The 12,482-nt window shown below is 41.1% G+C and overlaps 2 protein-coding genes across 2 annotated transcripts in view; both read left to right on the forward strand.

Moving 5' to 3' along the window:
- Positions 1 to 5,433: 5,433 nt before the first annotated feature.
- The window catches only part of SMAD4 (SMAD family member 4), a 116,027-nt gene continuing 108,978 nt past the window's right edge, over positions 5,434 to 12,482 (forward strand). The window contains exon 1 of the mRNA XM_011969050.1: positions 5,434 to 5,599. The gene's annotated coding sequence lies outside the window, so the exon portion shown is untranslated. The remainder of the gene's footprint in view (positions 5,600 to 12,482) is intronic.
- Positions 5,440 to 12,482, forward strand: part of ELAC1 (elaC ribonuclease Z 1) — a 19,850-nt gene continuing 12,807 nt past the window's right edge. The window contains exon 1 of the mRNA XM_011969051.1: positions 5,440 to 5,599. Coding sequence (XP_011824441.1) covers positions 5,443 to 5,599 — 157 coding nt within the window. The 5' untranslated portion in view covers positions 5,440 to 5,442. The remainder of the gene's footprint in view (positions 5,600 to 12,482) is intronic.

Consider the following 12,482-nt stretch of genomic DNA (forward strand, 5'->3'; position numbering starts at 1 on the left):
TTGGATGGTTTTCATTATATTTGTTTTAAATTATTATGGAAACCTTCAAGTCATATATGAAAATTGAATAGTATACTGAACTTCCAATTCATGATCAATCCTGTTTCATCTGTTACCCTCTTCCCCACTGTAGTATTTGATAGCAAATCTGAAATGTAACATTCCATCTGTTATCTTGTTCATGTTTATAAAACACAATGACACCTTTTAAAACATAAAGCCGTTATCAGTGTGATTAGCACCTCATTTTACCCTCTACTATCCAGTCAGCATTTACATTTTCTTAGTTGTCTTTCTCCTCTTCCCCGGTTTGTCCAAATCAGTATCCAAACAAACTACACACGTTCCATTTGGTTGATGTCTGTTAGATCTCTCTTAATCTTTTCCCCTCTGTGTCTATTTTGTTCCCCGTATTTTACTTGAAGAACAAGTCATTTGTACGGTTCACGTTTTCTACATCCAGGATTTTGCTTTTTCCATCTCCTTTAATAAGCAGATATTTAGACCTGCAGCCTTGTTCAGGTCAGGTTCTATTTTTTGGCAAGCGAGCTTAATGGGGGATTACTGTGTTTTTCACATTGTATCACGCCAGGAGCTAGAGAGCATCTTGCCTCTTTGTGGACCTTTTAGCATCATAGGGTAACAGTTGACCAGGGAATGCCAGCAAATACATACAAAAGAAATGAGACACTATCACCTTTTGGCAACCTCTAATGAAATAATGGATTCTGGCAATGATCACTAGTGGCTGTTAACATCAGAAAGAGAGACAGCTAGACAATGCGTGCTGCCTAATGGGGTGCTTCCATCAGACAGCACACGTTTGTCTTATCAAGTATTCTTGGAGTAATGGGGTTGGTATGTATAGATGAAACATGATTGCCTATGAGTTAACAATTGTTGAAGTTCGATGATGGGTGTGTGGCATTGTATTATGCTAATTTCTACTTCTATATGTGTCTGAAGTTTTTCAGAATAAAACTTCTTTTAAAAAGATTGATTAGTTGGTGAGTTTAGATCGACCTGATCCATCCATTGCAGTTCTCTGTTAGCCTTTTCACTAAGTGGTTCTCAAATCTGACTCCATGTTAGGATCACAGGAGAAGGCTTTTTATTTATTTTATTTTTTATTTTTTAATGAACATGTCTCACTTGCAGAATTTCCTATCTAAATGTTCTGGGATGAAGCCCAATTATTGATGTAGTTTTTTGTTTTGTTTGGGACTACAGGTGTATGCCACCATGCCCGGCTAATTTTTTATAGACAGAGTCTTGCTGTGTTTCCCAGGCTGGTCTTGAACTCCTGGCCTCAAGCTACCCTGCCAAAATGCTGAGTTTACAAGCATGAGCCACCATACCTTCACTGATATGTTTTAAAAGCTCTCCAGGTGATTCTATTATGCCCCCGGGGTTATGTACTACTGATCTAAATCCATTATTTGTTAGGGATGACAAAGTGATTATATTCTATTATTCCTTCTGCAGTTCATTTGCCTTTACAAATGTTAACTTTCTGCATTCTATTTATTCTTACCTATCTTGCAAATCAATAAAGAAGCCTCTGCAAATAAAGCTCCTTTATTATCAGAGGAAGACTTGATCTTGGAGGTGAAAATGTAGAGTAACACATGGAAGGGATGTTAGCAATAACCTCAAGGCTATGCTTAAGGTAGAGATGCACCACCTTATGTATGACGGTTGGGGGCAGGAAATATGGGGAGGAGCTGTTTCCCAAAATGGAAAGGAAGACTAGATGGGGTGTAGTTAGAGAAGCATGTTTGGGCATATGACACATTTCCAAAAAAAAAAAAAAAAAAGCGTTAAGTAAATATAAATTTTTAAAAAATTAAATAAAATGCCACTTATTAAAACATAATCCAAAGATTTAAAAGAAAAGTTAATCCCCCATGCAGCCCCCACCCCATCACTTTAATCACCCCTGAAATAACCCATATTAACAGGATGGTGTGTATCCTCTCCCACATCAGACTTCCTCTGTCTTACATAAATGTAGGGGTTTGGGGTATTGTTATAAAAATGATATCATGCCATAGCCGTCTGTAACTTTTCTCTGTCATCCCTCCATGACAGTAGTTACAGAAGACTTTATTAGCTGCAGAATAAATAGTTGATAGAATAAACAATAGTACAAATGTACAATAAAATATTCAGCCATTTTCCTATTGACATATTTAGATTGCTTCCATATTTTAGCCAACTTGAGACCACCACAATATGCGTCATTGTACATAGATCTTTATTATTTGGGTAGATTCTGAAAAATGGGAATTGCTGGGTGAAAGCATATAATTATCAACAGCATCATTATTACTGGTAATATATATTGCCAAATTATTCTCCCAAAGCATAATCGCAATTCATAACTTTGTCACCATTAGTTTGTGACAGTACCCATTTACCCTCATCCTGGTTAGCACTGGCTAGCATTGCTCCATTGATACTTGCCTGCCAACTGATGTGTGGTAAATGGTCGCTTTTTTTGTTTGTTTGTTGTGAGAGTGTTCTTGTTCTGTCTTGTTCTGTCACCCAGGCTTGAGTGCAGCAGTGAGATCACAGCTCACTGCAGCCTTAACCTTCCAGGTTCCAATGATCCTCCTGCCTCGGCCTCCTGACAAGCTGGGACTACAAGCACATGCCTCCATGTCCAGCTGATACTTGTTTTTAATTTTTTTGTAGAGACAAGGTCTCACTATGTTGCCTAGGCTGGTCTCAAACTCCTGGGCTCAAGCGATCCACCCACCGCTGCCTCCCAAAATGCTGGGATTATAGGCATGAGCTACTGCACCCAGACACTTTTTTCTTTATTTTGCATTCCACTAACTAACTGAAGACTGAACCCTTATCTTTTATTTATTACTGTTAATTTTTTAAATTGATACATGATAGTTGTTTGAACCTTTTTCATGCTTATAGGCCATTTGGATTTCTTCTGTGATTCATATATATGTGTGTGTGTGTGTGCGCACGCATGTGTATGTGTATATATATCCTTTGCCTGGTTTTCTGTTGCACCAGTATTTTTGTATTTTGAATGCATTTGCATAAACTTTTTTTTAGGAGCATTAACCCCCTCTCATAAGGGGGTCCAAACTATTTTTTTCAGGTTTTTTTTCCTTGTCCTTTGACTTTATGAGTCTTGATATGTATAAAAGATTTTATTTAGTTAAAATGTCTGTTTTTAAAATTTCTGGATTTTATGTCTTGCCAATAAGGGCTTCCCATCTCCACAGTTAAAGGTGTAAACATTCTCCTAATTCTTTTGAACATGTTATTGGATTTTTTACATTGAAATTTCTTAACTATTTGAAATGTGTTTTTATATACAATGCAAAGTGAGCATCTTGCTTTGCTTTTTTCTGCTAGTAACAGCCAATTATGTCAGTCCCATTCATTAAAGAAACCACACTTTTTACACCTTCGTTGTATACTGTATTGATTCCAGTAGGTAGTTGGTTTATTTCTGAACTTTCCCTTCCCTTTTATCTCTATTTTTGTGCCAATATTATTCTGTTTTATTTATTTATTTATTTATTGAGACAGAGTCTCACTCTGTCACCCAGGCTAGAGTGCAATTGCACAATCTTGACTCTCTACAACTGCTGCCTCCCAGATTCAAGCGATTCTCCTGCCTCAGCCTCCTGAGTATATGGGATTACAGGTGTGTGCCAGCATGCCCGACTAATTTTTGTATTTTTAGTAGAGACAGGGTTTCACCATCTTGGCCAGGCTGGTCTCAAACTCCTGACCTCAGGTGATCCACCCACCTCAGCCTCCCAAAGTGCTGGGATTACAGGCATGAGCCTCCGTGCCCGGCCTATTCTGTTTTAATTATGTCAGATTGCTGTAGTAAATGTTAATACCTAGAAAGGCAGGTCACTACTCACTGCGTTTTGGAATTTTCTTGCCCTTTCTCAGACATTTATTTTTTCTTCTGTATGATTTTTGGATTGTTTCTGTTCCAAAATAAATCCCACTGGAAATCTGATAGAATTTGCACCAAATATATCTACATTAGCTTAGGAAAGATGAACATCTCTGTGATTTCAAGTCATCCTATCAAGGACGTAATGTGTATCTCTTATTTGTATGAATCTTTTGGGTGCTGTTCCTTTTCTGCTAACTTTATTTCTGGTAATTTTGTTTTTGCTCTTGGAATGAGTTTCCCCCCCCCATTTCTGTTTTTATCTTGTTATTGCTAAGACTGAGAAGAGTTATTGAAGTTTTTGTATCTTATATATCCAGCTGTTGGTCAAATTATCTTTTAGTAGTTTTTCTTAAGCTTGTTTTCTTCCCTGACGTCAATGTGGATAATCTATAATTGGTTATGTATAAATTTCAGTTCATTCTAATTTATTCTGTTTGATATACATCTTCCATCTCATAAGTATATCAGCGATGTCAGATGCACCTGGAAATAGTGAAAGGAATAGTGCTAGGAGTTGGAATAAACCTGCACATTCAACAGGTTATTGCTGATCACTTAAAATAGCAGAGTCCCAAGTCCTCGTGAGTCATGGACCATGTCACGTAGGAAGTGAGACATTTGTTCAGCATTATTGTAAAGTATCAGCATGACTGGAGAGCATCATAGAGCATTACTGTTATGATTGTTTAGAGAAAGGGCTGATCATTATGGGCATCAGAGACACCATTTGGTAGGCATCATTAAATACCATCTCTTGCCCAGTATCTCAGCTAGAGTTGTTGTTGTTTAGTGTTTATTAGAAGGAATTTTATTTTATAGTTAATAAGTAGAGAGTACAGAGAGTTCCCATATATTCTCTTATCTCTCACCCCTCAGTTTCCCTTGTATTAACATCTTAAATTAATGTGGTACATGTTCAGAAGCTTAAGGGCTCATGAAAAAAAAAAGAAAAATGTGCTACATGTTACAGTTGATGAGCCAATATTGATACACTGTCAACTAAAGTTTACATTGAACCCATTCACTCTAGTGTTGTTCATTCTGTATACAATTGACCAATGTATAATGATGTATGTCTGTCTTACTATATCATACAGAATCGTTTCACTGCCCTAAACATCCCCTGTGCTCCACTTGTTCATTCTTCCTTCCCTCCCCCTGTATCACTAGCAAGGGCTATTCTTTTTACTGTCTCCATAGTTTTGCCTTTTTGAGAACATCACATAGTTAAAATTCAACTATAGTTTTTAATTGCCTGGGTTTGGTTATTTTTGTTTGTTTGGGTGTGTGAACAATTATACAAGATTTGTTAACTTGTAGTTTTGCCAAGTTATTTAAAATCTTACTGTGGATATGTGTGGAATACTATGAGAGAACAAGAATCCAGACTTCTAAATAACCAAAAAGTAATAATAGTGATAAATATTACAGGAATGTGTTTTTGATGCAGTGATATGAAATAATCCGCAGATGATCTTTCTGTTGCAGGGTGGAAGATGTCTATGGATGTGACATTTCTGGGGACTGGTGCAGCATATCCATCTCCAACCCGGGGTGCCTCTGCTGTGGTCCTTCGGTGTGAAGGCGAGTGCTGGCTCTTTGACTGTGGGGAGGGAACACAGACACAGCTTATGAAAAGCCAACTTAAAGCAGGTTAGTGTGCCTTCAGCTATCTCATTAAGATTTTTTTGTTGTCCTGCTTCATTTTCTTGGCTCTCCTTGGACATTTTGTTCGGAAACAGCCCTGATGGTTGCATCCCACTTCAATGCTAGATCCTGGTGAGACTTGGAAGGCCAAGTCCACTGGACTTCATTTACTTATTTACTTGCTTTTCCTTTATCCTGTGGATGTTGAGAGCAAGGGTTCATGTAGGCTCGGGGTTTGGGAAATGTCATGGGATATACCAGGCATATTAGATGGACGCTACTTTAGCAAGGAAGCAGTGTACATACTTACTTCCACCAGGAGATAGTTTTCCTGAGAGGATGCAAAGGGTAGGAAATGTTTGGAGGAGGGAGATGCTCTTTTCCTCTTGACGTTATCAGGGCCAACTTCTCAGAGAAGTTGACTTGTCGGTTGTCAGAGGAGGAGGAGGAATTTCAGGGCTGAGGAGAAGAGGGGCATTTCAGCCAGAGGGAATGGAGTGAGCAGAGGCCAGCACCCGGGAGACAGAGCAGTCCAATGGTGAAAAGCTTCAGCTCAGAGTCAGGCAGACCTGGGTTCTAGTCCTGGCTGTGTGTTGGGCTTGTGACCTTAGCAGATCAGCAAACTTCGACTTTACTTTCCCCATCTTGCAAATGGGGATAAAAAGTCTACTTAGAAAGGGTGTTATGAGAATTACATGTAATCACTTATTCTCTGTGTGGGTGCCTCTTTGTCAGTTAAATCTTAGCTCAAATGCCATCTTCTCAGAGGCTTTACCAGATCCTCCTGTATTAAATAGTTCCTCTCTCACCCCAGTCATTCCTTTACTTTGTCCTATTTTTATTGACTTCTTTGCATTATCAGTATCTGAAATTATGTTATTTAGTTTGTTTCTGTGTTCTTTATCTCCCTATACTGTAAAGTAGGTTCCATGATCATTTATATACCTAGTAGGTGCCTAGCTATATCTCTTCAGCTAGGCATCTTACTAAGTATGTAAATGATTATGGAACTTACTTTACTTTAGTGAATGGATAAGACATTTAGCAACTTGGCATAGTGCCTCTCACTTATTAGGTCTTGATAAATAGTATTGAAATCATTATTCCTACAACTCATCACAGTACCTGGCACTTGGTGACTAAAGATACTTCTAGTGTTCAAGGATCTCTTGGTCTAGTGATGGAAACTGACATGCAAATGGACAGTAATCAATCATGTAATCTGATAAGTAGAATAATGGAGGTATTTTCTAAGTACTTTGGAACACAAAGGAGGGGGAAGTAACTGACCATTCATTAAGAGAAGGCATCCCAGAGATTGTTAACAGTTGAGCTGGGATCCAAGAGATAAATAGAAGTTTTTCTGAGAGAGAAGTAGAGATGGACGTTGAGGGAAGAGACAACAAAGTGAGCAACAAGTAAGGAAGTTTCCAGGAAACTGGAAACTTGGGGAGCATTGAGTAGTTGGCTAGGCTAGATGGAACTAAGAATGCTGAAAAGGTGAGGGCTGACTGTGAAGTCCTCTGTAGCAGAGTAAGATATTTAGACTTTATTATTTTACTGGGAAAAAGGAACCATTCGTGTTTTTAAGGGGGGAATAATGCGATCTTGTTTGTGTTTTAGGACAGAATTTTCTGATGGCACATGTATTGAGAGAGAGAGAATAGCGTCAGGGAGACCAGTTCCAAGGCAGTTGCAATTCACTTGTATTAATTTATTTTCATACTGCTATGAAGAAATACCAAAGACTGGGTAATTTATTAAAACAACAAAAAAAGAGGTTTAATGGACTCACAATTCCACATGACTGGGGAGGCCTCACGATCATGGTGGAAGGCGAAGGCAGAGCAAAGCCATGTCTTACATGGTGGAAGGCAAGAGAGCATGTGCAGGGGAACCACCTTTTATCAACTCATCAGATCTCATGAGACTTTATTCACTATCATGAGAACAGCATGAGAGAACCTGCCCGCCATGATTCAATTACTTCCCACCAGGTCCCTCCCATGACATGTGAGGATTATGGGAGCTACAATTCAAGGTGAGATTTGGGTGGGACATAGGTAAACCATATCATTCCACCCCTGACCCCTCTAAAACCTTATGTCCTCACATTTCAAAACCAATCATGCCTTCCCAATAGTCCCCCAAAGTCTTAACTCATTTCAGCATTACTTCAAAAGTCCACAGTCCAAAGTCTCATCTAAAACAAGGCAAATCCCTTCTACTTGTGAACCCGTAAAATCAAAAGAAAGTTAGTTACTTCTTAGATACAGTGGGGGTACAGGCATTGGGTAAATATACCCATTCAAAATGGGAGAAATTGGCCAAAACAAAGGGGCTACAGGCCCCATGCAAGTCCAAAATCCAATAGGACAGTCAAATCTTAAAGCTCTGAAATGATCTCCTTTGACTCCATGTCTCACATCCAGGGCATGCTGATGCAAGGGGTAGATTTCCATTATATTGGGCAGTTCCACTCCTGTGGCTTTACAGGGTGCAGTCCACTTCCTGGCTGTTTTCATGGGTTGGTGTTGAGTGTCTACAGCTTTTCCATGCACACAGTGCAAGCTGTCAATATATCTGCTATTCTGGGTTCTGAAGGATGGTAGCCCTCTTCTCACAGCTCTACTAAGCAGTGTCCCAGTGGCTATGTGTGGGGTCTCACACCCCATATTTCCTTTCCACACTGCCCTAGTAGAGGTTCTTCATGAGGGCTCCACCCCTGCAGAAGACTTCTGCCTGGACATCCAGGTTTTTCCATACATCCTCTGAAATCTAGAAGGAGGTTCCCAAACCTCAATTTTTGACATCTGTGCTTCCACTGGCCCAACACCACATCTAAGCTGCCAAGGCTTGGGGTTTGCACTTTCTGAAGCAACAGCCTGAGCTATACCTTGGCCCCTTTAAGCCACACTGGTACGCAGAGCACCAAGTCCTGAGACTGCACAAAGCAGCAAGGCCCTGGGCCCAGGCCAGGAAACCATTTTTCCTTCTAGGCATCTGGGCATGTGATGGGAGGGGCTGCTGGGAAGACCTCTGACATGCCCTGGCAACATTTTCCCCATTGTCTTGGTGATTAACATTTGGCTCCTCATTACTTACACAAATTTCTGCAGCCAGCTTGATTTTCTCTTCAGAAAATGGGATTTTCTTTTCTATCACATCGTCAGGATGCAAATTCTCTGAACTTTTATGCTCTGCTTCCCTTTAAACATAAGTTCCAATTCATATCTTTGTGAATACATAAAAGTGAATGCTTTTAAGAGCACCCAAGTCACTTCTTGAATGCTTTGCTGCTTAGAAATTTCTTCTGCCAGATACCCTAAATCATCTCTCTCAAGTTCAAAGTTCCACAGATCTCTAGGGCAGTGGCACAATGCTGCCCTCTTTGCTAAAGCATAGCAAGAATCATCTTTGCTTCAGTTCCCAATGAGTTCCTCATCTCCATCTGAGACCACCTCAGTCTGGGCTTTTTGGTCAAAACCATTCAACAGGAAATTCCAAACTTCCACGTCTTCCTGTCTTCTAAGCCCTCCCAAGTCTCTAGGAAGTTCTAAACCTTCCCACATTTTCCTGTCTCCTTCTGAGCACTCCAAACTGTTCCAACCTCTGCCTGCTACCCAGTTCCAAAGTCATTTCCACATTTCCAGGTATCCTTATAGGATTATCCCACTCTACCAATACCAATTTACTGTATCAGGCCATTTTCATACTGCTATGAAGAAATACCCAAGACTAATTTATTAATTAAAAAAAAGAGGTTTAATGGACTCACAATTCCACATAGCTGGGGAGGCCTCACAATCATGGTGGAAGGCAAAGGCAGAGCAAAGGTATGTCTTACATGGTGGCAGGCAAGCGAGCATGTGTAGGGGAACTGCGCTTTATCAAACCATCAGACCTCATGAGACTGATTCACTGTTATGAGAACAGCATGAGAAAACCTGCCCCCATGATTCATTTGCTTCCCACCAGGTCCCTCCCATGATGTGGGGGACTATGGGAGCTACAATTCAAGATGAGATTTGGGTGGGGACACAGCCAAACCATATCATCACTGTGTGTGTGTGTGTGTGCGTGTGTGTGTGTGTGTTTGTGAGAGAGAGAGAAGGAGGATGTTGAAGTATAGAGATGGAGATGAGAGATTCAATTTAAGAGATATTTGTAGAGCCAAGAGGAGGTGGTCACTGAATGTCTAGTGTGTGAGGAAGTGAAGAATTAATACAAGTTACTGATGGTGATGTCCTGGACTTAGAGAAGAAGTCAGGAAAAGAGTTGTAAGAGGAAGGAGCTAATGCATATTGTTTGGGACATGTGGCCTTCAGGTATGTACAGTTGAACCCTAATTATATACTGTCTTGTGTTGAAACTTTGAGATAAGTCAGGTGCTATTCTTTGCTTTACTTGGATTGTACAGAGATTCCTTTCATGAGAACCTTCATGAGAGCCCTCCGGGCAGGCACAGGTCAGAGTAGAGACTTGATAACATTTCAGACAGTAGGAGTTGAGGTGGCAAGGTGTACTAAAATAGAAACAAGAAATTGTTAAGAGTGAGTACCAGAGGTTTGGCTGTGGGAATACATCTTTTTATTTAATACGTGTGTTAGTTATCTGATATTATCTAATAATGCATAACATTATAAATTTAATGGCTTTTTTGCATTTATTATCTCCTAGTTACTGTGGGTTAGGGAGTTCGGGCCTGGCTTAGCTAGGTTTTCTGCCTCAGGGTCTCAGTAGACTGCAGTCTAGGTGTTGGCTGGGGTTACAATTTCATCAGAGGCCCAGCTGGGGAAGATTTCTCAGCTCTTTCAGGTTGTTGGCAGAACCCATACAGTGGTAGGACAGTCTGCCCTGAGCTCTTTGAGTTCTCTGCATTGTGGGTTTCTGCTTCATGGTAGCTTACTTCTTCATAGCCAGCATGGGAGAAGGAGACTCTAGAGTAAGTCTGCTAGCAAGATGGAGTCTTATGTCCCATAATGTAATCACGTTGCATTCTTGTGCCATATTCTACTGCTTAGAAGCAAGTCACAAGTCCTGGCCACACTGAAGGAGAGGGGATTATAGGATGTGAACACCAAGGGGTAGGGGCCACAGGGACCACCTAAAATATCCACCAAAATTTTACAGTTCCTTTATATATGATTTTTTTTTTTTGAGACAGAGTCTTGCTCTGTCACCCAGGCTGGAGTGTAGTGGTGCGATCTTGGCTCACTACAACCTCTGCCTCCTGGGTTCAAGTGATTCTTATGCCTCAGCCTCCTGAGTAGCTGAGATTATAGGCACACACCACCACACCTGGCTTTTTTTTTTTTTTGTATTTTTAGTAGAGATGGGGTTTTGCCATGTTGCCCAGGCTGATGTCAAACTCCTGAGCTCAGGCCATCCGCCCACCTTGTCCTCCCAAAGTGCTAGGATTCAGGTGTGAGCCACTGCGCCCAGTCTATATAGGATTTAAATAAACAGTTGGAGTTGGGCACAGTGGCTCATGCCTGTAATCTCAGCACTTCGGGAGGCCAAGGCAGGAAGATCACTTGAGGCCAGGAGTTTGAGAACAACCTGGGCAACATAAAGAGACTCTGTCTCTACAAGAAATTAAAAAGCCGGGTGTGGTGGTTTGCACCTGTGGTCCTAGCAGGAGGCTGAGGCGGGAGGATCCTTTGAGCCCAGAAGGTCAAAGCTGCAGTGAGCCATGATTGAGCCACTGCACTCCAGCCTGGTGACAGAGCAAGATCCTGTCTCAACAAATAAGTAAATAAGCATGAATGCATGCATTCATACATATAGTTGGTAAATCTAATCCTGGCCACAAAAACCCAAACAAACAAACAAACAAAAAACCCCAAAAGCCCAAAGGAACCTTTAGTTTACTACATTTCTATAGGCTTAGAAAAAAAAATTTCTGAGGCCAGGAGTGGTGGCCCACATCTGTAATCCCAGCACTTTGGGAGGCCAAAGCAGGTGGATCACGAGCGAGGTCAGGAGTTTGAGACCAGCCTGGCCAACAAGGTGAAACCCCATCTCTACTGAAAATATAAAAATTGGCAGGGTGTGGTGGCAGGTGCCTGTAATCCCAGCTACTTGGGAGGCTGAGGCAGGAGAATTGCTTGAACCTGGGAGGCGGAAGTTGTGGTGAGCTGAGATCACGCCACTGCACTCCAGCCTGGGCAACAGAGCGAGACTCCATCTCAAAAGAAAAAAAAAGAAAAATTTCTGACCTTAGAGAGGAAGGTGAGATAGTAATCCCAGAGCATTAACTGTGACTCTCTAGTACTTCATTCAGATACCCCCAGTCTCAAACTGGAATGAAGCACCCTCAGTACATACTAATTTCTCTCCATAACCTATTATGGACCTATCATTAGGTCCATAATAGGTTGAAACCCTTTCAGCTTGTACTACCTCCAGGGATAATAAGTTTTGAATACAATTGCAGTTTTGTTACATGGATATATTACATAGTGGTGAAGTCTGGGATTTAGTGTACCCATCACCAAATAATGTACATTGCACCCATCAGGTAACTAATCATCCCTCATCCTCCAGCCACCCTTCCACTCCTCCAAGTCTTCCATGTATATTATTCTATACCCTATACTCATGTGTACATATGAAATGATTATTAAAAGTATTATAGGCCAGGCGCGGTGGCTCACGCCTGTAATCCTAGCACTTTGGGAGGCCAAGGTAAGCGTATCACCTGAGGTCAGGAGTTTGAGGTGACCTCCTCGAACATGGTGAAACACCGTCTCTACTAAAAATACAAAAATTAGCCGGGCATGGTGGCGGACGCCTGTAATCCCAGCTACTCAGGAGGCTGAGGCAGGAGAATCACCAGAGCCTGGGAGTTGGAGGTTGCAGTGAGTAGAGATCGAGCCACTGCACT

This window comes from Mandrillus leucophaeus, unplaced genomic scaffold (genome assembly GCF_000951045.1).
Source record: "Mandrillus leucophaeus isolate KB7577 unplaced genomic scaffold, Mleu.le_1.0 Scaffold87, whole genome shotgun sequence".
Classification (NCBI taxonomy): domain Eukaryota; kingdom Metazoa; phylum Chordata; class Mammalia; order Primates; family Cercopithecidae; genus Mandrillus; species Mandrillus leucophaeus.